A 25,380-nucleotide genomic window follows, 5' to 3' on the forward strand; every position below is an offset into this window, starting at 1 on the left:
GAAATCAGCTGTGCCGCCCGATCGTCGGAACCTTTTTAAAAAACTTTTTTAAAGCATTTTTTTTTTTTTTTTTTTTGCTACCTGTTCGTCATTTTTTAAAAAATGCTTTTAAAAAGTTTTTTAAAAAGGTTCCGACGATCGCGTGGCGCAGCTGTGACCTTGGGAACGTTTTTTTTTTACCTTTTTCAAGCATTTTTTTTACTACCGGTTCGGGCGAAAAGGTAATAAAAAAATGCTTTAAAAAAGTTTTAAAAAGGCTCGGACGATCACAGCTGTGCCCCGCGATCGTCGGAAACTTTTTTTAAAAAAACTTTTTTAAAGCATTTTTTTTTTTTTTTACTACCTATTCGCCCAAACTGGTAGTAAAAAAAATGCTTAATAAGTAAAAAAAGAAAAGTTCCGACGATCAGCTGAGCGAACTTCTTTAAAATAACTTTTTAAAGCATTTTTAACTACCGGTTCCAGAGAACCGGTAGTAAAAAAATGCTTAAAAAGTAAAAAAAAAAGAAAAAGTTTTGACGATTGCACATCGTTCCGCTGATTATCGGAATTATTTTTTTTTTACATTTTCTTACTACCGGTTCGGGCGAACCGTCCCCAGCCAGTAGCATTTCACCCCTGGTGCCGGCTGGATGGGAGCTCATAGACGCTGGTTCTCGGTTGTGGGAACTGCACCAGCCTTGCGTTGCAGAGGGAGAGACGGCTCGGACCACGGCCTGTCCATCTGAAAGGGGATTCTCTTAATTTCAAGATATCAGTGTCAATTGCCAAAATCTTGCCCCGTGGCATGATGGTTAAATCTGTGCACGGAGCTTTTGTATCGCAAGTGTGTGCTGCCCACAACACTGGAGGGTTTTTTAAAAGAAGACACTGGACCGGGATGGTGTTCAAACAAGGGGTTGGACTAGAAGATCTCCAAGGTCCCTTCCAACACTCCGATTCTATAATCCCAGATTAATTAACCGGTGGAACAGCTTGCCACCAGAAGATGTGGGTGCTCCATTGCTGGAGGTCTTCAAGAATAAACTGGTCAGCTATTTGTCCAAAATGGTAGAGCCTCCTGCTTCGGAGTAGGGGATTGGACGAGAAGACCCAAAAAGATCATTTCTGACACAACAAAAAGTTTTAAAAATTTTACTTCCGCTGGTGGGGGTGGGGTGGGGGGTGTCTTCTGGGATGTCCCAACTAGGTCGAGCAAAATTTAGTTTGCAAGTTTTTGGTGCTTTGAAGTTCTTGCTCTTGGAAATCAATGGAGTGTAAAGTTTTCTCCATCTGTCAGAGGCAGAGAAGGACATCAGTTCAGGGGTCTTTTCCAAACCTTGCTTGGTCCCTCAAAGATTGGGGGGTGGTATCCAGAACCTGTTCCCAAAAGAGACCCAGGCATTTTAAGGAGCAAAATTAGTGTCTTAAGCATCTGCAGATCAACCATTTTTCTCTTAGACTTCCTAATCCTTCCTCCCGCATCATAATTTGGCCCCCAGCTTATTGTCTCAGCTTATTGGGGGGGGAGGGGGCTTCGTACCACCCGTTTTGCGTCTGTACATAGAAATTGACCTCTGAGTGGGTTTGATAGCAAGTGTTTAAAGATGCAAACGTGTTTAGCAGAACAACAGAGAGTCAATGGAACAGGAAGTCCTACCAGTGAGATACATTGGTCAGTAAAATAAACTGGTTAGATCACCAGAGTGTCAACGGAACAGGGAGTCCTATTGGTGAAATAAACTGGTTAGATCACCAGAGGGTCAATGTAACAGTCCTACCAGTAAGATCAGCTGGTTAAATCACCATAGAGTCAACAGAACAGGAAGTCCTACTAGTGAGATCAGTTGGTCAATGAAATAAGTTGGTTAAATCACCATAGAGTCAACGGAACAGGAAGTCCTACTAGTGAGATCAGTTGGTCAATGAAATAAGTTGGTTAAATCACCATAGAGTCAACGGAACAGGAAGTCCTACTAGTGAGATCAGTTGGTCAATGAAATAAGTTGGTTAAATCACCATAGAGTCAACAGAACAGGAAGTCCTACTAGTGAGATCAGTTGGTCAATGAAATAAGTTGGTTAAATCACCATAGAGTCAATGAACAGGAAGCGATTTTCCTTATGGGGGAAATTTCTTGGGTACTCGTCGTATTTGGTACTCATTGTGCCTCCCGGAACCATTTAACCGAGGTACTCACTCTTGTTCCATAAGATGTTGAACCGCACCACACTCCAGACTCTGCCCATGAAGAATCAAGATTACAAATAGTTTACTATGGTTATTATTTGGGACTGGAATTGAAGTCACTGAGTGACACGGTTTTAAAGTGCGCCATCACATGACCATGCCATAAATAACAGCTGTAGCAGTTCTAGCTGTTGTGACTTAGGCTCACTTAGTCATTACGAGACACAATTAATCCCAAACAAAACTATTTTATTATAACAGCTGAGAATTACTTCATTCCCAGCTTAGTCCAAATTAATTCCAAAACAAATCCTTCAGAAAAAGTCCTTTGGGCTTATCACAAACCTTTATCTTCTTTGGCACCCTGCCAAAGGCCTTTCTTGGCAAAGCCCCATGAACAAGAGATGCCGACTGGAAACAGATTTAGCAATGTTGCTTTCCTACAAAGAGCCCAAGAGCTTTTGCTGCTCTTTTAAGCCTTATGGGAGGGGCCAATCATCTCCTGGCCTTACTCCTGAGTCGTCCCTTTTGCTTTAGCTGCTCTTGTCCTTCTGGCAGCTCTGTACATGCATGCACTAGGAACAGGCTCCTCCTGTTCCTCTGCCTCTCTGCTGTCCAGCTCCGGAGTCCGTGCATCACTCCCAGATGGCCCTGGCCCCATCTTTGCCTCAGATGCAGAGCCCTCATCTGGGCCTTCCCCAACTCCAGGACTGACCCATGGTCCTCCCCAGCCTCCTCACTGTCTGACTCCGCTGCCAGCACCGCAGGCTGCTGGTGGACCACAACACTAGCACTCGCGGTTGCTATCCTCACATGTCTGTGACTTCTGATTTCCCGCCGGTTTCCCCATTGACTTTGCTTAGGGGAAGCCGGCAGGAAATGTCAGAAATTGCAATCATATGATTGTGGCTTGCTTCGTCGTCATATTTGCGATGTCCTTGGATCACAGTCACATCAACACAGAGACCACGCTGCACGAGCTGGAACTACAAGGACTCGGTTGTAATCATGTTCAACCCTGTTGTATGTTTGAATAGTTGCTGAGCAAGTGGTCCTTCAACGAGGACCATCTGAATGGTGGGGAATTGAGGGACGGGAAGTCATCGCAAGTAGCCTGACTGTCTTTGGATTCTGGGAGTCCAGAAGTTCTCGAGGAGTTCAGTGGGACCACCTGCCAGATAAATGGTCTTTCGTTCATTGCTTTAGGCAGCAGAGGGGGTGCTCAGTCCTACCAATCAAAGCAAATTCCACTGAACTCAATGGTGACTGTAGTTCCAACATGCTATCTTCTGAACCGAAGGCCATCATTATACACTGCTGTTGAGTTGAGCGTGTTTTGTCCTTGGTGTTTTGTTGAGTGTCCAACCTTACCAACTTTTTTTTCTTGTTTTGTTTCTGATAAAAATATTGCCCCACGTAGCTATCTGTATTTTTGAAAGTGACAAGGTGCTAGCCCATAAGAAGATTGCTCCCCTTTGACCTTAGGCCGTTGACCTTCGATCAGTGTTGGTCATCCTTGGCAACTTTTAAGGCGGGTGGACTTCAAGTCCCAGAATTCCTCAGCCAGCATCTATATCGTAGGTATGGCTGGCTAGGGAATTCTGGGAGTTGAAGTCCACCCGTCTTAAAAGTGGCCAGGTTTGAAAAATGCTGCCTTAGCTTTTGGTTAAGGGACTTCGACAAATATACTCAAATATATCCATGTTACGTCTCTGCGGCTATTGTTAAATATTCTGTTTTGTGGGGCTGCTTGTGCAACTAACACTGTATGCTTGTGCCTTTTGTACAATCTCCCCATACAGTTGGTAGAAAAGCTAACCTATCTCATGCACATGGATACATATACATGCACACGCATGTATATGTGGAGTTACCAGACTTACGGCAAACATCTGCTATAATATATAAGTGAAGTGTACTGCAGTTTTGCATACTGAGAATCGCGCACTAAGTTTCACTTTTCCCTCCCTTAACTGCCTCCCATCGCTGACCACCCCCCACCCTCCCCAATGACCATTCGGGTTCAATCAAGATGTTTCCAGAACGGTCACTTCAAGTGTAAGTTGGTACGCAGCTGCTTTCTTCTCCCAGTTGGGTGACCTTGAAGCAGCATCTCAGGGAGACACAGCAGTTACTTTCATTTCCCCTCAAGCCTTCCCCTTCCCATCCAACCGCCTCAGACGGTCGTGGCAGACTATCACTGCATGGTAGTGAAACATAGAAGTAAAAATTAGAGTAGAGCAGAACAGAACAGAATATTTTCAAAGAAAAAAAACACCAAGAAAGGAGAAAAAACTTTTGGGACAAATAAGGAGAACATTTCTGAGAGTAAGAACAATTAGTCGGTGGAATAGTTTGCCCCCTGGAGTTGTAGGTGCTCCATCGCTGGAAGTTTTCAGGAAGAAAGTGAATTATTCTTATAATTCAGGCTTATTTGAAGACAGCCTGAAAACCTGACAGGACCACCATTTCACTGGGACGGTATAAACCACCTTCGAGTAGACGGTTGTACGAGAAGACCTCCTCCGTCCCTTCCAGCCCTAGGACTCTATGTTCTAGGACGTTGATTAGCCATTCTACATTTTCCATGGCACCCAGGCTCCGATTCCCACTAGGTTGTATAATTCTAATTAAAAAATAAGAGTGAAATGGAAACTTGACCTACGACAGTTACCATGTTTCCCCGAAAATAAGACCGGGTCTTATATTAATTTTTGCTCCAAAAGAGGCATTAGGGCTTATTTTCTAGTTAGGTCTTATTTTGGGGGGAAATACGGTACTAAATGCATCCATCTGGCTGACAATTTTAATTGGAGCTTATTTTGGGAGTAGGGCTTATATTACAAGAATCCTGAAAAATCATGCTGAGGCTTATTTTCTGGTTAGGTCTTATTTTGGGGGAAATACGTTAATAAATGCATCCAACTGGCTGACAATTTTAACTGGGGCTTATTTTTGGAATAGGGCTTATATTACGAGCATCCTGAAAAATCATGCTAGGGCTTATTTTCTGGTTGGGTCTTATTTTCGGGGGAAACAGGATAGCTAGAGCAATGTTTGTATACGTATGTGTGATCTGGTCACCTCAGAGAAGAACATGGGTTATTTGGAATATCCGATCATCACGATACCAAAAAAAAAAAAAAACAACCCTGGACATCGACTTGTCCAGAACGGCATAGGATCTCCTTCTTGATCAAAGGGTCAGATGAGAAGATCCCCACGGCCCCTTCCAGCCCTAGGATTCTATGTTCAGTGACTCCATCCCCGTGTTTGCAAAGTGGTCCTTGGAATTGCCCACTCCCTCCCTCCCTTGTTCAGGTGGTCCTTATTGGATGTCTCTCTTCCCGCCAGCCAGAATATTCGCAGATCTTTTTTTTTTTAATTCTTAAAGTTCTCTGTTGCTGCCGATATGCTAATATATGCTAATAGCTCTTTGCTATTGTTTTGCTCATTTGAAGCCCTCTGATGGATCATAGACGTTACAAAAGGGTGAGTTTAGCTGCCTGCTGGATTGTTTCTCTTCCATTTAATATATATCTATATATATCTCAAGATATATATATTTATATGTCTCGGGTTCTCTCGCTTTGTGCTTGCTTGCATGGGGGGCTGCAGCTGAGATGAGAATGCACTGACTTTTCACATCCCATCGAGTTGCCAAAGCCCAAGGAGACTAACTCCGTCGCAGCTACTAACCCTGCTGCTTCCGACGGTCCACAGGACGTCCAAACCAGGTGCATGAAAGGAAAACGGGGCAGTGGGGAAGTGGATCTGTCCATCCATCCATGGGGCATGCGGAGAAACGGGGAGGGAGGGAAAAGGAAGGGGATGCAGGAATCTGTTTTTACTGTTTCCTCTGAGCTGGCTTGAACCCGCCGGGGCCCAGCCGGAACGTACAGCATGTCAATCATACAGAATATTCATGGCGGGGAAATGGCACAAAGCAAGAGGGGGCTCGGTTGGGTGGTCAGGCGGGTCAGGATTATTCTCGAGCGCTTCTGGGAACTGGCGACTGGGCATTGAGTGAGCCAGAGGGAGGGTTGGCATACTCTCTTTCTGGTATCCAGAGGTAGGGAGTGGGGTTGGCTGGCCAGCTGATGCCCCAAATAGGCCAGACCTTGAGGTCCATTCCTGAGTTCAGGTGGTCAGCTCGAGAATGGGGAAAGGACTTTAGATGGCTTGCAAAGGTGGGGATGAAGCCGTGTGGACTTCCTGGCAGCCACCGTTATTAATGCTGGGAGCGCAGCTGAGCAGTTCTCCTGGGGAAGCCATGATTGGTGTCCATCAGGAAGGTTCTCACATGGGGCAGGAAGGCCCTTGCTGTACATGCAGACTCCCCCTCTCCCAAGTCACATCTGATATTTCCTGCAACGCCTGGGAGAAGGCTTGGAAAACCAGCTCACCACCATGTTTTCCCGCAGTCTTCCCCATTGCTATGTTCACGAGTTTGCCCACTAATGGATCAGAGGAGTTGGGGAGAAGCAGCTCACCAACATGTTTTCCTGCAGTCTTCCCCATCGCCATGTTCCTGGGTTTCCCCAAAAATGGAGCAGAGGAGTTGGAGAGAACCAGTTCGCCACCACGTTTTCCCGCAGTCTTCCCCATCGCCATGTTCAAGGGTATCCCCAAAAGTGGAGCAGAGGAGTTGGAGAGAACCAGCTCGCCACCACGTTTTCCCGCAGTCTTCCCCATCGCCATGTTCATGGGTTTCCCCAAAAATGGAGCAAAGGAGTTGGAGAGAACCAGCTCGCCACCACATTTTCCCGCAGTCTTCCCCATTGCCATGTTCACAAATTTGCCCACCAATGGACCAGAGGAGTTGGGCTTCCAGGGACTAGCAACCCAGGTCACCCTCGGACTCTCCCGAAGCAAGAGATTTTGTGAAAGTTTCGATCTTTTTCTTAGGTTTTGCAAAAACCAAGAAGGGAATTGTCATCGTATCTTGCAAGGGCATCACTTTACGATGGCAAAAGTGACAGTTAAAGTACTTTTGGGGATCTCGTGCTCTGCTCCCTCCATGCTTCTCTGTCCCACGTCGTTGCTAGAGAATATAATCTAAAAATAATCCCAGATGGGTTGGATCTGGAACCCAATTTCTAGCTTGACTTTACAGAATTAAATATAGAGTCAATGGTCCATTGTTTATGCCAGCTGCCTCAAAGAGTATTAGGTGTTGAGAAAAATAACTTTAATCTAAAATTGTTAAATTCTTGGTGCTTTCAGAGAGCACCAAGGACCCTCCCTTCCTTCCTTCCTCCTTCCTTCCTCCTTCCTTCTTCCTTCCTCCCTTCCTTCCTTCTCCTTCCTTCCTTTTCTCTTTCCTTCCCCCTCTACTCCTCAAACCCCACTCCCTTCTAGCACTGATAACGTTACCTAGTTGGGTAATGAAACGTCTGTAAGCAAACAACGCAGCTCAGAGAGCACCAAAGGCTCTAGCTTTCATCTATCCTCTTCTTTGGTATTATTTGATGGGTTTTACAGCGAGACAAATGTCAGAGTCCCACTCCCAAAACTTTTCAGTGACTTTGGAGCACTAATTTACACGCCGGGAACACTCAAACTCTCCCTGCTCCTTCAAAAAAAAAGAAAAAAACCTGGACTTTGCAGGCGAAGCCCAGCGTTGGACATGTTTTAGGCTCCAAAGTCTATTTTAAAAAGAAGTCATCTTAAAAGTAAAGCAATAGTTGGAAAAGGAATTATAGGACGAAGGTGGGGATTGAAATCAGGGGTGGGATTCAAAGATTTTAGCAACCGGTTCTCTGCCCAGTTGCTGGGTGGGTGTGGCCATGGTAGGCGTGGCCTCCTTGGCCTCCTGCACCACAATGGGGGTCATTTTCAGCCTCCCCAGGCTCCGGAGGCTTTCCTAGAGCCCCGGGGAGGATGAAAACTGCCTCCCCCGGGCTCCGGAGGCCTGAAATGGGCCTGTTTCCAGACTGCTGGAACTTCTGGGAGGCTCGTTTTTTGCCCTCCCAGAGCCCCCACACGGGCCCTGCATCCAAAACGGGCTGTGTGTAGACTCCTAGGAGGGGTGCGGTGGGATTGGCGGGGCCAGCCACTCCTTGCAACTACCGGTTCGGCGAACCAGATGTAAAATTAGCATCCGGTTTCCCCGAACCGGCTGAATCCCACTCCTACTTGTGAGGATGTCTCCATGTCTGTATATGTGCAAGTTAGGGAACCTTGTCTTCAATTCAGCACCAGCGGAAACGTTTTTCCTCCGAAACCCAGGAGGATTTCAGCGTATCCTTGTCTTAGGATCTTTTTGGACCACCCATTCACTGGTTCATTCTGGGGGGGAAAAAAATGTGGAGATTTCCTCTCCCGAGTGTGGACCTCCTTGTGCGTTTCGTGGGGTGATGGAACCAGGGTTAGTCGTGACCCTCAGCATCACCTCGTCGACATAACCTGTGGGGTTTGGTCTCTTGAAACTGAGTTTGTGGCAGCTCAGGAGAAAGTGGTCCAGCTCATCATTAAACCTCGCTTCATATTCACACGAGCATCCCAGGAAAGACTCCGGGCTTCCGCCCTCTTGCAAACGTGGATCGCTGGGAGGATTTGCATGCGTTCTCACAACCGGGCGAACACCAGTGGCACTGGGCAAGCATGACTTGCTTTTCCTTGGCCCGGCCGGCGAGTCCGGTTAATCTAAGTTTGGCATGAGTTGGCATGTCTGATTGAATCCATCCACCGAGGGCAGCCCTGCATAGGGGGCTTTTATGGTGGAAATGCAGGCCTTGCATGGGGAAGCACGCCATGCTTTGATTCCACCTCCAAATTGCAGCGCAGGGGCTCTCGCTTTTCTCACACATCTCCCTTTACAGAGCAGAGAGGTTGGAGAGAAATGGATTACAAGAGAGTAATGTGTCTGACCTCCTCGGTTTTCTCTTTTCTTGCGGGGAGGGGGGGAATGGGGGTTCTTCACTTCTGGATGTCTTTCCCTAATAGCTTTGCTCATTCAGGACTCTCCAAACATGGCCACTTTATGACACGTGGACTTCAACTCCCAGAATTCCTCAGCCAGTATCAATTTTCCCCAGCTCAGTTTCCTTTCGGTCTGACGCTCGCCGTCTTACTGCATGAAGTAGCCCAGGTGTGGGTGTGGGTGTCTCTTGGCCACCTTATGACTCAGTGGCTGGCTGAGGGATTCTGGGAGTTGAAGTCCACAAGGCTTAAAGGGGCCAGGTTTAGAGACACCTCTCTTGCCCGCTTCCCCGAGCTGGTTCGTGCTGCCCTTTGGCAAGAAAGTAGAAACCCTTGTCGTTCTTCTTTTGTTACACAATAAGCTCCGGTTATGTATATGGGGAGTCCTCGCTTACCAACGGTTCAGTGACCGCCCGAAGTTACAGCGGTGCTGAAAAAAATACGACCTGCATTTACAGCCTCAGTCACATGATTGCCATTACATCGCTATCGTTTTTCTGACACATCTCCCTTTTGCAGAGAGATTGGAGAGAAATGGATTATAAGAGAGTAAGCAATGGACAATACATATTGAAAAAGTCAGTTTAGTCTAATGGTTAAGGCACTAGGCTAGAAACTGGGAGACTCTAAGTTTTGGTCCTTCCTTGGGGCATGAAAGCTGGCTGGGTGACTTTGGGCCAAACACCAGGAGACTGTAAGTTCTAGTCCCAATTTAGGGATTAAAACAGCTGGGTGATTTTGGACGACTCATCAGATGACTGAGTTCTGGTTCTTCCTTAGGCATGAAAGCCAGCTGGGTGACCTTGTCCAATCACTTTCTCGCCGCTCATCTCACCTCACAGGGTTGTTATTTGGAGAGGGGAGAGAGGAAGGAGTATTTGATATGTTCACCACCTTGTGTTATTTATAAATTAATGAAGATGGGATATAAATAAATAAATGAATGTGATGGTGCTGTGAGCACATAGCCAGCTATGAGCACACTGCAAGCATGCTGTGCAAACAACCTGGTATATTTCCCCTTGTCTTGTCTGGTTGCTCTCTTGTAATCCCTTTCTCTCCAATGAATGTAAATACCAACACGAATTCCCTTTTTGCTAATACTTCCGGGCTAGGATGCTGGGTGGAATTGCAAAGATATTTGGTCTGGCACCTGGGAAAAGGATTATATTTTTTACTTATGCCTTATAGATTGTCGTAAGCCTCCTGGAATCATTGTATAGTCCTCGACTTATGACCAAAATTGGGACCAGAAATTTCCATGGTTAAGCAAAGCCGTTCTTAAGCGATAATGTACCCAGTTTAAGGACCTTTCTTTGCCACCGTTAAGCAAGTCACAGTCAGGCGTTGTTCAGTCAATCACAGGATTGTTAACCCAGCTTCCCCCACTGACGTTGCAGTTGGGAATGTCGCAAAATGGCAATCGCACGACCCCCCGGGGTGCTGCGGCGACCATCGTAAATATCCGCCAGCGGCCAAGCACCCAATTTTGACGGGGATGCTTTGATGATTGTAAGTGTGAGGTCCAACGGATGTAAGTCGTGCTTTTTTTCAATGCCATCGTAACTTCGGTCACAAAACGAATGCTCATAAACCGAGAAATGAATAAATAAACCTCCCAGAACTAAAAACACTGGAGGTTTTTAAAAAAGAGATTGGACAACGATTTGTCTGAAAAGGCGAGGATTGCCTATATTAACGTTCTTGGGGGAAGCTGCTAAGTACCTCGCCCCGCACATGTTCAACCCCGAAAGACAGGCGTTTGATACTGCTGACATTCTTAAGAAAGGGACTCTTACGTCTCCCTCTCCTCTTTTTTTTTTTTTTTGTTCTTGTCTTCCCCAGAGCGAAAGACTCGAAAAAGGGACTTGAAGAACGGGACCCCGGCGACGACAACATCCCATGAGCCTGAGAGGGGTGGGCCGTCGTCTTTTCGGACTGTTTCCATTTATTTTATTTTATTTTTTCTGTTTTCAGCAGAAACATGCAACGACAATTTCAAACAAAAAAAACGAAAAATGATTTTGATTATTTAAAAAAAAAAAAACAAGAAAAACAAACAAGAAAAAAAAAAGACTTGACTACTGCCGCCGAGAATCTTATCGGCGGCGGGATTTTAAACGGTAATGTTTAGTCATTACATTTGCACTTTCACGGACAATTTTTAATTTGTTCAGCAAGGCATCTTTGGAACTCAACTCTTTGGTTGCATCATCGGGGCTGGGGTGGGGCTGGGGCGGGTGGGGGGGGTTCTGGTGTGGGGGGGAGGAGAGGGGGGGAAAAAAGAGCGACACCCGGACGGCGTTTTCATGAGTTTTCCTTCATTCCTCTGCAAAACGAGTCACGAGAAGCAATCCAGTCGATCATGTAATATTATTTTTTTTTTCCATAGAGGGCTGTTAACTCAAAACGACAAAAAAAAAAACACAAAAAAAATTAATCCATATGTGGAACTGTACAAATACGATACCAAAAAAAAAAAAAAAACCAAAAAAAAATTTAATAACAACAACACGAATACGAATTGCGCAAAAAAAAAGAACAAAAACACACAAAAAAACAACCCCAACAATCCGAGAGCGGCAAATTCTTTCCGAGACAACATTTGGGAATTTGTCCGTGGGAACCGCTCGGAACGATCTCCTGTCTCACCTCCTCCGTCCATCTCCATCCCTCTCTCGCTCGTCCCATCTTTTCCGTTCGTCGTCGAGGCCGCCACCGTTCCGATCGGCTGATTTTCCTTCTTCCTCTTCTTCTTTTTGTTTTTCTTCCCCCAAGAGATATTTTCCGTCCTTCCTCCTCGAAGTTTTTTATTTTCCAGGAAGCATCAGTGTTTTTTAAGGCAAACGGGTATTTTAACGTGGGGTGGTGTTGGGGTGCCGAGAGAGAACGGGGGTGAATAGCTCGACATTTCTTTATCGATGTCTTTTCTCTCTCTCTCTCTCTCTCTCTCTCTCTCTTGAAAGCCTTCAAGTCTATCAACTGCCATATGCACTTCTCATGTTTATAGCACTTTATTTTCTGGCCTTACTTCACATAAGAGTTTTACTTATTTAAATGGCGATGGATTTGTAAAGCATTTTTGGTAACATTGCAGACCTCTTGTTCGACTTGAGTTATGTGCAGAGATGCTGACCGGACAGTACTAAACACCGAAGGGAGAAGTGTGGTACTGCATTCCACCCAGAGAAAAAAATATTGTTTTGGCTATTTCATCAAAAAACCAACCAACCAACCAACAAACAAACAGAAGGAAGAAGAAAGAAGGAAAGAAAGAAAGAAAGAAAAAGAAAGAAGAAAGAAAGAAAAGAAAGAAAATCAAAATCTAGGCAGTTTCTGTATATAGAGAGAAGGTTAGAAATGGCAATGAAAAAAAATATTTGAGAGGGAATATATTGATTAATTGCTAAATATTTTATTCACAAAGGGTCAATAGCTTGGCAAGAGAAATTTGCGTAATTGTATAGTTTTGTCTGAATGAACGAGAAAAAGTGTGGATGTTTGTACATATTGTATATATTAAAACAGATGTGCATGAATTCAAGGAAAAAAGAAATGAAAAAAAGTAAAGCATTAGTGGCTTATGGTCTAAAACGAAACAAAAACTTTATTTCACTATAAGAAACTTTATTTTAAATGTTCTTTAGAAGAACATTTTGCTAAAGCATGAATAAAACTGCAGAAGCAAAAAGAGCTAATGTATTTAGACTTAGGAAAAAAAAGCAAAGTAACATTACTTTTAAAAAAAGAGATATGTTTACATTTGATTTTGGCTACCAGGAGTTTTTAAATTTCTTTTAACCTTCTGGGTTATCTTTTTTTATTATTATTATTATTTTGTTCTTATTTAATTTCTCTCTCTCTCTCTCTCTCTTTTTTTTGCCAATGGTGCCAAGTAAAGTGAATGCTAATATTGCTTAACAAAAAAAAATAATTGTTATTTTGCAAAGCAGATAATCATAAGAATTCAAAATTGTATCTAGCTTAGCACCATACACTCACTCCAATAAAAAAAAACACTTAGAATGAACATAAACTTTAAAAAAAAAATTAAAAAACAAAAAGAAATAGTACGAAAGTAGAAAAAAAAAGTTTCACCTATCCATATTTCCTGCTGAAAGTCAGAAGATGTACTAAATTGCACAAAACAAAACAAAAAATTTAAAGTAAAAATAATAATAATAATAATGGAAAGATGGAAAGGATACGTAGGGGTATCATGGTATATTTGCTATTTCCAGCAAGAGAGAGAGAGAGAAAGAGGAAGAGCAGCCAAAGAAAATAGTTTAAAATTCATCCTTTTTCCGACAAGTTGAATTGCAGATTGCAACATTGGGAATCCGGTTGTGCGTGGCGGCTTCCGAGAAAGCCGGAGCGCTCAATCCCTCCCACGCTTGCTCCCCCTCTGCCCCACCCCCACCCCCACCCATCCAGTGTGCATCTTGCTAGTACCAGTTTGCCTTCTGGAGGGCGAGTTGGATCTCGGATGATCCCAGTTGCTTCATTCAAACGTTCCATTCGTTTCTGGATGGTTGATGGTGAGGATCGGTGTCCTCACCGTTCTGCACAACATCTTTCACCCACCAAGATGGAGAACCTGGCCTGGCCTGAGATCCAAGTTGTCTTTTCTGTCATTTGTTTCTCTCTCTCTCTCTCTTTTTTAATTGCTTCCGTTCACTGCCAGGACTGACCGAAACCCCCGTTAGGTGTGTGGTTGTGTTGCTGTACACGCTCACCGCTCTGCGCGACAGCGTGTGGCCTTTTCAACCCACAAAACAAACCGATCTAGCATCCCTGCCTCACCCACGATGCTGAAGCCACATCAAAGACCTCCTTCGTATGTTCCACCAACCCTCTCCGGATGGCGTCGGAGACCCTGATGTCTACCAGGGTTGCTGCAACATCTGAAGAAGGTCCTTGACGTGTGGCTGACCAGACAGAGGAGAGACACACCCCCTTGGCTGAGTGGTAGCTACTGCCTTCCTTCGGATGGATGTGGCTTTCCCTGGCCACAAGATTCACCTCAGGAGTGATTTGGCAAACCTGGTCCTGTTGGCTGGAGGGTTTCCAGAAAGAGTTGTAACATCTCAAGGTGTTCCACCATCATTCCTTCCAGATCCAGACTTGACCGGCGGGCCAGCCTGTCTTCTCGTGGACTAGAGGCTGCCCGCAAGACCAAGTTGAGCAACGTTATACTACCTGCAGTCCCCTTGCACCACCCATGCCCACATCCCAAGCAGTTTTGGGGAATTGGGGGGCCGCTCGCTTTGGGGCAATCGATGACCTCTGGCACGTTCTGTGTAGACCGTGTCATGTTTTGGGGCGTGTCCCTTCTCTGGGGTTCAGGATTTCGTGTCAGGATGGGGCCTCTGGTCCCCTCTTGTCTGCTCGATCCTAAAACCAGATTGGGGAACGCTCTCTTGTCTCCCGCCCACCCCCCCACCCCCACAAATATATCCGGAATTGCTCCTTTGTGTGACTTCACTCGCGTGAAACGAATGACCCTACGCGAACGAAATGCAGAATATAACATGAACCCCCTCTGTTGCAAGCTTCGTGGCCCTTCCACACAGTAGCTTGGTGCCCAAAGCAGAGATTTTTTTCGGGGGGGGGGAGGGGAATCCCTGAGACTTGCATGTAAAACCTAGTTATAGATGTCTCTTTTTGTAAGTTTTATTTTTGTAACTCTGCATGTTTAAAAAGAAAAAAAAAATAGCATCACTGAATCAATGGATCTGTTGAAGAAACTCAGCTGCTGGAAATCATGCAAAATGTTTTGAATTGCCCTTAAAAAAAAAAAATATGGAAAATGTTTTCTGAATGCTTTATATTCTTTCTGCTGTAAATTAAAAAAGAAAAAAAAAAGAAGAAAATTTCCCCCTTTGAAGCATGTGAGCTTTTTGTGCGTTGTGTGTTGTGGGGGGGGCCTCGCCAGGTTGCATCACTTTCTAGGGATCTCCTGAAGTCTTCAAATCTTGAATAACTCTTCAATCGTTCTTAATTTGGGCGATGGTCCGGATGAAACTTTAGGAACGTTTCCCGCCTCCCAAGACCATCCCCTCTTATCTTTTCTAGAATGTACCTGTGACATGTTTTACCTGGCAACAAACGGAAAGACGTGGGGCTTCCCAAAATTATTTTGTGACTGACACTTGAGATATTTTGCTCTGGGTTTGCCTTCGGGGGGGGGGTGTCTTTCAATCAACTGCTCGGTGCAGTTTATGTCGCAGCGATGGCTGTCCAAGCAGAGAATAGGGGGGGGTCTAATTAAGGCAAATAAATATTCTGCTCCTTAAATCAAGTTCCTAAGTTTAGTAGATCAGAGAAATGCTGGAGACATAGTTTAACTTGAGCTTGAATAAACCTTTGTCTCTCGTGATATTCTCCTTAGCACTATCTAGGCTATTGCTTAAAAGCATTGTAAGCCACCTTGAGTCTCCAGAGAAGGGCGGCATATAAATCTAATTAATTAATTAATTAATTAATTAATTAATTAATTAATTAATTAATTAATTTGGGTAATGAAATGTCCTCAAAAAAACAACCCAGCTCAGAGAGCATCCAGGGCCTCAGAGTCCTCTTTCTCCTCCTTTCCATAATCCTCACTCCCTTGTAGCACTGATGATGTTCCCTAGTTGGGTCATGGAACGTCTGCAAGAAAACAAACCCTCGGCCACCAATATTCTCCTTTGTTGATATTCTCCTCAAAATGGTAAAATGGTTAGTTTTTTAAAATGACCTCACAGTTGGCCCAATGACCGCAGCCGAAGAACATTCAATAAATCATTTGGAAGTGTTATTTGTGTTATGCACAACACAAAAGATTTGTGCTGGGCTGGGCAGCTTTTGGATTAATGACTCGGACAAGAGGAGCGGACGGGAGGAAGGCGGTATATAAATTAAAAAAATAAAATTAAATAAATTAAATAAAAATTATGAAGTTTTTACAGGTGGCCCCAAAGCTGGGAAGGTTATTTGATTCTTCAGCAGGAAGAGAGGTCTTCGAAGAGACGAGATATAGTCCTCTCCAGCAGAAATGCAGAGGACAGATTGACCAGGAAGAAAAATTAGGAACTGAATCTGCTAAGATACGTTCAGGAGGGGAAGCTGCAAATTCGGCAGAGGCCTGGGGTGGGGGGAGACATGGTAACTGGCTTCAACTATCTAAAAAGTTTTTAGGACAGATTGCTTTCTAAAGAAGAGCAACTGAGATGATTAACTTAGAGCTAAAGGAGAACTTCCTCCTTGGATTAGAACAAATAATCCGTGGGACAACTGGCCTCCAGAAGTTGCGAATGCTCCAACACTGGAAGTTTTTAAGAAGAGCTTGGATAACCATTTGTGTGAAATGATATAGGGTTTCCTGTCTGAGCAGGGGGTTGGACTAGAAGACCTCCAAGGTCCCTTCCAGCTCTGTTCTTCTCCTCTCCTCTCCTCTCCTCTCCTCTATTCCACTTTCTACTCTCCTCTCCTCTCCTCTCCTCTCCTCTCCTCTCCTCTATTCTTCTATACTATTATATTCTTCTCTTCTCCTCTTTTCTCCTCTCCTCTCCTCTATTCCACTTTCTACTCTACTCTACTCTACTCTACTCTACTCTACTCTACTCTACTATTCTATTATTCTACTCTACTCTACTCTACTCTACTCTACTCTACTCTACTCTACTCTATTCTTCTATACTATTATATTCTTCTCTTCTCCTCTCTTTTCTCCTCTCCTCTCCTCTATTCCACTTTCTACTCTACTCTACTCTACTCTACTCTACTCTACTCTACTCTACTCTACTCTACTCTACTCTACTCTACTCTACTCTACTCTACTCTTCTACTCTACTCTACTCTACTCTACTCTACTCTACTCTACTCTACTCTACTCTACTCTACTCTACTCTACTCTACTCTACTCTACTCTACTCTATTCTAAAGGCCTGGAAACAAAAACTTTGGAAGAACGGTTGCAGAAATTGGGTATGGCCAGTCTAGAGAAAAGAAGGACCAGGGAAGGATGTGATAGCATCTTCCAGTATTTGAGGGGCTGCCCCAAAGAAGAGGGGGGGGGGTTTCCACCTATTCTCCAAAGCCCCTGAAGGCAGGACAAGAAGCAACGGATGGAAACTCACCAAGGAGAGAAGCAACCTAAAACTAAGGAGAAACTTCCTAACAGTGAAGGCCAACTCGCCACGGGACAACTTAACGATTCAATTTAATTTATTTAAAACTATTTTTTTTTTGTCATTCGCATTTCCTTCTATCCCTCCTTTTTTTGCATCCTTTCCTTAATGATTCCGTTCCATCATTTTGTTTTATTTTATTTTTTTTGACATTCGTATAACTCTTGTCCTACGGTGAATTGTCCAATGGCGAGTTGGCCGCGTTGCATTGTCATAGTACCCATCTGGCATCCCTGCAAGAGCCCCCTTGCCTGGCCTTGTGCATGGGAGAGGTGTGGCAGGGGAACATGGGATATGGGCGTCCAGAAGATGGAAATTGGATTATGGAGATTTAACTTTCCGCCTCCAACACGAGGCTGCTGAGCTGCTTTTCCCTCCCTCCCTTTCTTACGTGGGCGAGAGATATCCTTTATTTCACCATATAGTTTCTCTAACTTCTCTCTCTCTCTGTTTGTTTGTGTGTGGGGCTGTGATTTCCCCCCACCCCTTAACTCTGCAAAGTTCACTTAAGGTTTGATTGTGTTCTTGGAGACTGGCCATGCATCCGCCCTTTTGTGATGGCGCCCTTGAGCGTTAACTTTCAAAATAAAAGTTCAATTTTTGGCTCTCACTCAGCAGGCAGCTACTTCAGAACCGTGACAAGTTTGGTCCCGGGATCTTCTCTTTAATCACAGTTGCAACAGATCTCAGATTTATCTCTCTCTCTCTCTCTCTCTCTTTTTTTTTTCTTTTCTTCCCCCCTTCAGCCATGCATACTGCAATGCATGTATCTCTCCGGGGCCAATTTTAAGGATGGCACTCGTAAACCTTTCAATTGTCAGCGGGCTGACTTAATTGGATCGCTTACCCCTATCATTATGAACCACGTGGGGGATCGTTGGAGTCCCCTTGGGAGTTGGGCGGCATAGAAATGAGACAAAATAAATAAATAGATAAATAAATTTCCCTTTCGTTCGTCTCCAGAGAAATTCCCAACGGGGTTGGAGTCCAAGGACTAGTTGAAATTAGCCAGGAATCTCTCCCGAGAAGGAGAATTATTTTCAAAGTTTCAACTCAACTTCTCCAACTGACCTTAAATCAGGGGTGGGGCTGCCGGCGGTTCGCAGGGGTTTGGGAGACCCCCCTAGCTAAGATCCTATGCAATTCGGAGAACCCCCAAATCCCACTCCTGGCTGGCCCCGCCTACCCTGCCCCTCCCAGGAGTCCCCACACGGCCCACTTTGGATGCAGGTAAGTGCAGGGTGCACGCAGACACTCGGGGAGGGTGAAAAACAGGTATACCAGACGTTCGGGAATCCAGAGGGCCTCCGGAGCCTGGGGAGGCTGTTTTCGCTCTCCCGGAGGCTCGGAAAAAGCCTCTGGAGCCCACAGAGAGCAAAAACACCCCCCTTCCGCTGTGGTGCAGGAGGCCGACTAGGCCACGGCCACCATGGGCACCCCCCACCCAGCAACCAGGCAGAGATCCCCTTGCTAAAATTTTTGAAGCCCACCCCTGAGTGAAACCCACCCCTGCCCTAAATGGAATTTTTTCCTGCTTGAGAACTTGGCTTTAGCCAAAAAGGATCATTTCAGAACTGGGATTTCCCTCTCCACGAAAAAATTCAGGGTTGTCGGTACTCCTTCCCATCAAACTATCTCCGGGCAATGATGAAGGATTAAGCCAAAACCTTTTCTTTCCATTTGCATTGTCTCTCTGCCTCACTTTCCCCATTGTATTTATGAAACTGGTAGAAAGGGCGATGGTGGCTCTATCACGACACTGTGATATGAATTACCGTGTTTCCCCGAAAATAAGACTGGGTCTTATATTATATTTTTTTTTGCTCCAAAAGTTGCATTAGGGCTTATTTTCTGGTTAGGTCTTATTTTCAGGGAAATACGGTACTGCCGTGTTTCCCCAAAAATAAGACCCTGTCTTATATTTTTTTGAATCCCGAAATAAGTGCTCGGCTTCATTTGGCTTGGAACAAGACCAAATTTAACTTCCAACGTGTCTCCCTATTTACTAAACCATATAGTCCGCAGGCTGTCCCTTTCCTGCCTCTTGGTCAGCTCTCATCCCAAACTTAACATTCCTTAGAAAAAGATGGTGAAAGGAAATTTCACTTCAGGTGAAAAGCAATTTTAAAAATCACCCCAATTTCGGATTAATACATGGAGATCTGATATACCGCGTTTCCCCGAAAATAAGACATCCCCTGATAAGAAGCCCAATCTGGCTTTTGAGTGCATGCACTAAAATAAGCCCCCCAAATAAGCCCTCCCCAAAAATAAGCCCTCCCCAAAAATATTTAACCGCATGCTCAGCCGGTCCCCGCCATTTCCTCAGGCGTCTGTCAAGATCCAAAAGGATCTTGGCAGACTTGAACAATGGAACCTTATCCAACAACATGACACTTTAATGTGGAGATAAAGCAAAGTTTGACACCTAGGTAGGAAAAATCAAAGGTAGAAGTACGGAGGAGGCGAAACCTGGATCAAAAACAGTCGTGGTGAAAGGGCTGTTAAACACGAGCCAGCCGTGTGCGCCGGCAGCCAAAAAAAAAAAAAAAAAAAAAGCCAATGCAATCCTTGGTTGCATAAACAGAGGCATAGAATCGAGATCACGTGAAGTGTTAGTACTGCTTTGCAAAGCTGTAGTAAAGCCACATCTGGAATGTTTTGGTCACCACATTAGAAAAACGAGGTTGAGACTTTGGAAAAAGTGCAGAGACGATTAACTAGGAGGATCGAAGGCCTGGAGATTAAAACAGATGAAGAACCGTTGCTGGAATTGGGTTTGGCCAGTCTAGAGAAAAGAAGGACTAAGGGGGACATGATAGCGGCCTTCCAGCATTTGAGGGGCTGCCCCAAAGAAGAAGAGGGGGGCCCACTTATTTTCCAAAGCGCCAGAAGGCAAGGCAAGAAACAATGGATGGAAACTCACCAAGGAGAGAAGCAACCTGGAATTAAGGAGAAACTTCCTAACAGTGAGGACAATTAACCAGTGGAACAGCTGGCCACCAGAAGTTGTAGGCGCTCTATCATTGGAGGTTTTTAAGAAAAAACTGGACAGACACCTGTCTGAAATGGTCTAGGGTCTCATGGTTGAGCAGGGGGTTAGTTGGATTAGAAGACCTCCAAGGCCCCTTCCAGCTCTATTCTGATTGATTGATTGATTGATTGATTGATTAATATGGTCTAAGGTCTCCTTCTCGAGCAGGGGGTTGGACCAGAAGACCTCCAAGGCCCCTTCCAAGCTCTATTCTGTCTGAATTGGGGGAAAAATGGCCCCATGCTCACCCAAATACACTGAAAGAAGAGATTTACTTCTGTTTAGATCTGTTACGTTGCGATACTCTCATATGTTATTAAGAGTGGTTGCCGAAACAGCACGCAACTCCTAACCCTTGGTGTAAAACTAGCCAATGCATTCAAATGCGGTGCTAATCTTATGTAGGGCTGAGTCTACAAAGGCTCAGCTAATCACCCGAGGAAGATAAAGCATGGAAACTATGCCCATTTGATTATTATCTGAATCTTCCGTGGGTCGGAGAGTTAGGTTTCCCTTAGCTAAGGTGTAACTCTCTATTATGTAAGTTGCACCGCGGAGTTTCCACACCGTCCGGCAGCAAAACCTGCTTTTGAAAGCTACCAAGGAATAGCTGAGTCACTGAGAAAACTGCACCGGCGAAGGGAGAGCTTTCGTTGAAACCGACGCTGGCAGTGCCCACGAGCTTCGCTGAGCATCCCGTTCAAACGAGAGATCGAATATCAGATCCAAAGAGATCACGAAACCTTTAGCAAGGCCACACCTCGAAGAATGCGGTGGCCAGCTTTGGTCCCCACGTTACATAAAAAGATGTTGAGACTTTGGGGGGGGGGGGAAATGCAGAGAAGAGAAACTAGGACAGTGGTGACTAACTTTTTGCCGTCGCGTGCCAGAAGTGAGGGGAGTGCGGGGGTGTGTGGGGCATGTGCATGCCCACAGGATGTGAACGTTGTCCTAGCTCAGCTCCAGTGCACATATGTGTACCGGCCAGCTGATTTTTGGGCCTTCTGAGCCCACTGGAAGTCGGAAAACGGGCCATTTCCGGCCTCTGCAGGGGTGGGGAAGGCTGTTTTAACCCTCCCCAGGCTCCAAGGAAGCCTCTGGAGTCTGGGAAGGGCGAAAAACGGGTCTACCGGGCCCACCGTTAACCTTTTCGCCGTCACATGCCAAAAGCGAGGGTAGCGTGGGGGGGGGGGGTTGCATGCACATGCGCGGGGGGGTGTGGGGTGTGGGGGGGGCGTTGAATTATGGATGCGGGCACGCGTGCGCACAATCCCCCCTGCTCCCCACGCTTTTGGCACGCGATGGCGAAAAGGTTGACCATCACTGCCCTAGACCATTTCAATCAATCCATCAGAATAGAGCCGGAAGGGACCTTGGAGGTCTTCTAGTCCATCCCACCTGCTCGAGCAGAAGCCCCTGTACCATTTAAGACAAATGGTCGGAACCTCTGATGAACAATACAGATGAACTTGGAAGCAGAGTTAAACGTATCTTGTGGTTTTATTCATACCCCGTGCTTGTTTTCTGCAACAAACACACGCCCGCTTATTTTCCCACAACAACTATGCTGTGAGCTGGGCTGGGCTGAGAAGTGTTTTGGACTTAGGCCCAACGGCTCCATGAAGAGAAGATTAGAACCTCCGTTCTCCCTGATGCTAAACCATCCCTGTATTTTATTTTGTTTTTTTATGAGCAGCAATATGCAAGTAGGTTTTTGGTAGGAGGAGCAGCCAACACTCAGGCCTGTAAAATAAAAAATTCACACCAGCAGGTGTGATGCAACGAATCAAGAACGACACGCTGCAAAGAATGTCCTGTGAGAAACAGAAGAACAGAGTCGGAAGGGACCTGGGAGGTCTTCTAGTCCACCCCCCTGCTCAAGCAGGAGACATTCTACCAAATGCTTGTCCAATCTCTTCTTGAAGTCCTCCAGTGATGGAGCACCCAGAACTTCTGGACGCCAGCCCTTCCGCCAATTAATTGATCTGGGCTTACAGATCTGGAAGGGTCCTTGGAGGTCTTCTAGACCGACCCCACGGCCAAGCAAGAGACCTTATGCTTCCTGAAGACCTCCAGGGTTGGAGCACCCACAACTTCTGGAGGCAAGTCGTTCCGCTGGTTAAATTGTTCTCACTGTTGATTAATTTCCATCCATGCTTTCTTGTCCTGCCTTCAGATGCTTGGGAGAATGGGTTTGACCCAGTGGTGAAATCCAATTTTTTTTACTACCGGTTCTGTGGGTGTGGCGTGGTGGGCGTGGCAGGAGAAGGATACTGCAAAATCCCCATTCCCTCCCCACTCCTGCGGGGAGGATATTGCAAAATCCCCATTCCCTCCCCACTCCTGGGGGGAGGATATTGCAAAATCCCCATTCCCTCCCCACTCCTGGGGGAAGGATATTGCAAAATCCTCATTCCGGGGCCAACCAGAGATGGCATTCGCCGGTTCTCCGAACCGCTCACAATTTCCGCTACCGGTTCGCCAGAACCTGTCAGAACCTGCTGGATTTCACCCCTGATTTGACCCCCTCTTGAAATGGAAAAAAAAAAGTGACTTATGGCCATTTCTCACACTTACGACCTTCGTAGCCTTCCCCACGATCATGGGATCAAAATCCACATGCTTGGCAACCACTTCATACTTACGACCGTTTGCCGTGTCCCAAGGTCACCTGATCCCCTTTTAGCAAACTTCTCCCGTTGGGGGCATCCAGATTCACTGAACAGCCAGGTGACTGACTTATCGACTGCCGTGATTCACTTAGCGACGACAGCCAGAAACTTCCTACAATGGGGGCAAAGCTCCCTTAGCCAATGTTCTCGCTTAACCCCAGAAATGTTGCGGTCGTAAGTTGAGGTCTACCTTTACCCTGCAGCCTTCCTGCCTGCGATCCCATCATCGCCATACACCATATTCTGTCACATCCATGGACCTTTCCCCCTTTTCCCTTTTTGTTTTTCCCTCCAACATATGATAATAAAAAAAAAAATAATTACTTAACTGCTGGATGCTTTGTAAATAGGAGGTTCATTAGATGGGATTAGTTAAAGTCTTCCCACGCTCAAACTTGTTCTCCTGGAATTTCCGATATATACTTAAGATAACTTCGGGGTTAATTCAGAACAACTCTTATCTCCTGGTTGACTTCAGATTAGTCCGGGGTGAAGTTTAATGCAACCATCGCTTGTCTCGCTTCCTTTTTCTGACGGTGAAGATTAAAGAGGAAGATTTGATTATCCTGAGCTATTTTCAGTTCTTCCAGACGAAGATATTTTGATTTTTTTAAAAAATATATCTATATATCTACCGAGGATGATGAAAGATTGACGAACTCTTAAACCCCTGGGCAGTTAACCAAGCTGAACCTCTGCAAAGTTGCTAAAACAACTTCTTTTCTCCGGAAATAAGAGTTCAACATAGCTTGGGGGGGGGGGTTTTCGAAGATTTTTTTTTCCCCCTCCTTTGATTTGGCTGGAACCAACTCTACAATCCGTGCAGAATTATTCCTCTGCTGCTCCAGGTGAGTTTGCATCTTCAGGATGGTAGTTTTTTTTAAAAAAACGGTTAGGTTTGGGGAGTTATCCTATATGGCAGCTGTGCCGGTTGGGGGAACAGCTCTGCAGCCGAACACGTTCCTTACAAGGGGAAGGAATCATCAATCAATCAATCAATCAGAATAGAGTTGGAAGGGACCTTGGAGGTCTTCTAGTCCAGCCCCCTGCTCGAGCAGGAGACCTGAGACTATTTCAGACAAATGAAAATGAAATGGAGCAGCCACAACTTCTGGAGGCAAGCTGTTCCACTGGTTAATTGATTTGGGATTAGAATGACAGAATTTAAAAAATTGGATGGGATTTTCGAGGTCTTCTAGTCCAACCCCCTGCTTAGGCAGGAGACTCTACACCATTCTGGCCAACTGGGTGTCCAACCTCTTCTTAAAAACCTCCAGCGATGGAGCACCCACAACTTCTGGTGGCCAGCTGTTCCACTGATTAATATTTCTCACTGTTGCTTCGCTCCTTGATTACCAGTAGTTGCTTCTTGTCCTGCCTTCTGGTCCTTTGGAGAATAGTTTTTTTTTTTACTTTTTAAGCATTTTTTTTTACTACTGGTTCGGGTGAATAGGTAGTAAAAAAATTCTTTAAAAAAGTAAAAAAAAAAAAAAAAGGCTCAGACGATTGCTTGCCACAGCTGATTCCTGCCCACCCCGCTGTTCTTCTACTTACCTTCCCAAGCCTCCTTTTGGTGCAAACTGCGCATGCGGACGCACAGTAAATTTATATTTACTGACAAAGAAATAAAGGGAGACTAGTATAGATCTATTTCAAGCTATTTAGCTCTCATCAGCTAGCCAGACCCTTCTGGGATTCGAATATGCAAGCAAGCCCAGGTTCGAATCCCAGAAAGGTATGGCTAGCTGATGAGAGCTAAATAGCTGATTTGTAAAGAAAGAAGCAGACATTCTGCGAGCTCCGGAACTAAAATAATTATAATTTTATTGGAATAAAGTAGAATAAAATTTTAATTCCGCAGCTCGCAGAATGTCTCTTTCTTTCTTTCTTTCTTTCTTTCTTTCTTTCTTTCTTTCTTTCTTTCTTTCTTTCTTTCTTTCTCTCTTTCTTCCTTCCTTCCTTCCTTCCTTCTTTCTTTTCTTTCTTTCTTTTTCTTTTTTTTCTTTCCTTCCTTCCTTCCTTCCTTCCTTCCTTCCTTCCTTCCTTCCTTCCTTCCTTCCTTCCCTCCCTCCCTCCCTCCCTCCCTCCCTCCCTCCCTCCCTCTCTCTCTCTCTCTCTCTCTCTCTCTCTCTCTCTCTCTCTCTCTCTCCCTCCCTCCCTTCCTTCCTCTATCTATCTATCTATCTATCTATCTATCTATCTATCTATCTATCGCTTGCTACTAGTGGCACGAAATGAATTTCCATGGATTTATTTTATCAGTGAGTTCAATCTCTTTTGAAAAGCCCCCCCCCCCCTTGGGTCTCCGCGATACAGATTTTGAGGAGACCCCTGAGGACAAGACAACGATCCGAGGTCAAAGAAGGAAGTGGGGACAGCTGCCACACCCTGCAATCGTTGTGAAGAAGCC

At 45.2% G+C, this 25,380-nt stretch overlaps 1 protein-coding gene across 1 annotated transcript in view; it reads left to right on the forward strand.

The window, feature by feature from the left end:
- The window catches only part of CAMTA1 (calmodulin binding transcription activator 1), a 293,220-nt gene extending 282,178 nt beyond the window's left edge, over window positions 1–11,042 (forward strand). Inside the window, exons 22-23 of the mRNA XM_070956332.1 lie at window positions 5,631–5,661; window positions 10,939–11,042. Coding sequence (XP_070812433.1) covers window positions 5,631–5,661; window positions 10,939–10,965 — 58 coding nt within the window. The 3' untranslated portion in view covers window positions 10,966–11,042. The remainder of the gene's footprint in view (window positions 1–5,630; window positions 5,662–10,938) is intronic.
- The last annotated feature ends 14,338 nt before the right edge of the window (window positions 11,043–25,380 follow it).

The sequence above is a fragment of the Pituophis catenifer genome, unplaced genomic scaffold, assembly GCF_029215685.1.
Source record: "Pituophis catenifer annectens isolate HBS135680 unplaced genomic scaffold, rPitCat1.0.hap2 SCAF_18, whole genome shotgun sequence".
NCBI lineage: Eukaryota > Metazoa > Chordata > Lepidosauria > Squamata > Colubridae > Pituophis > Pituophis catenifer.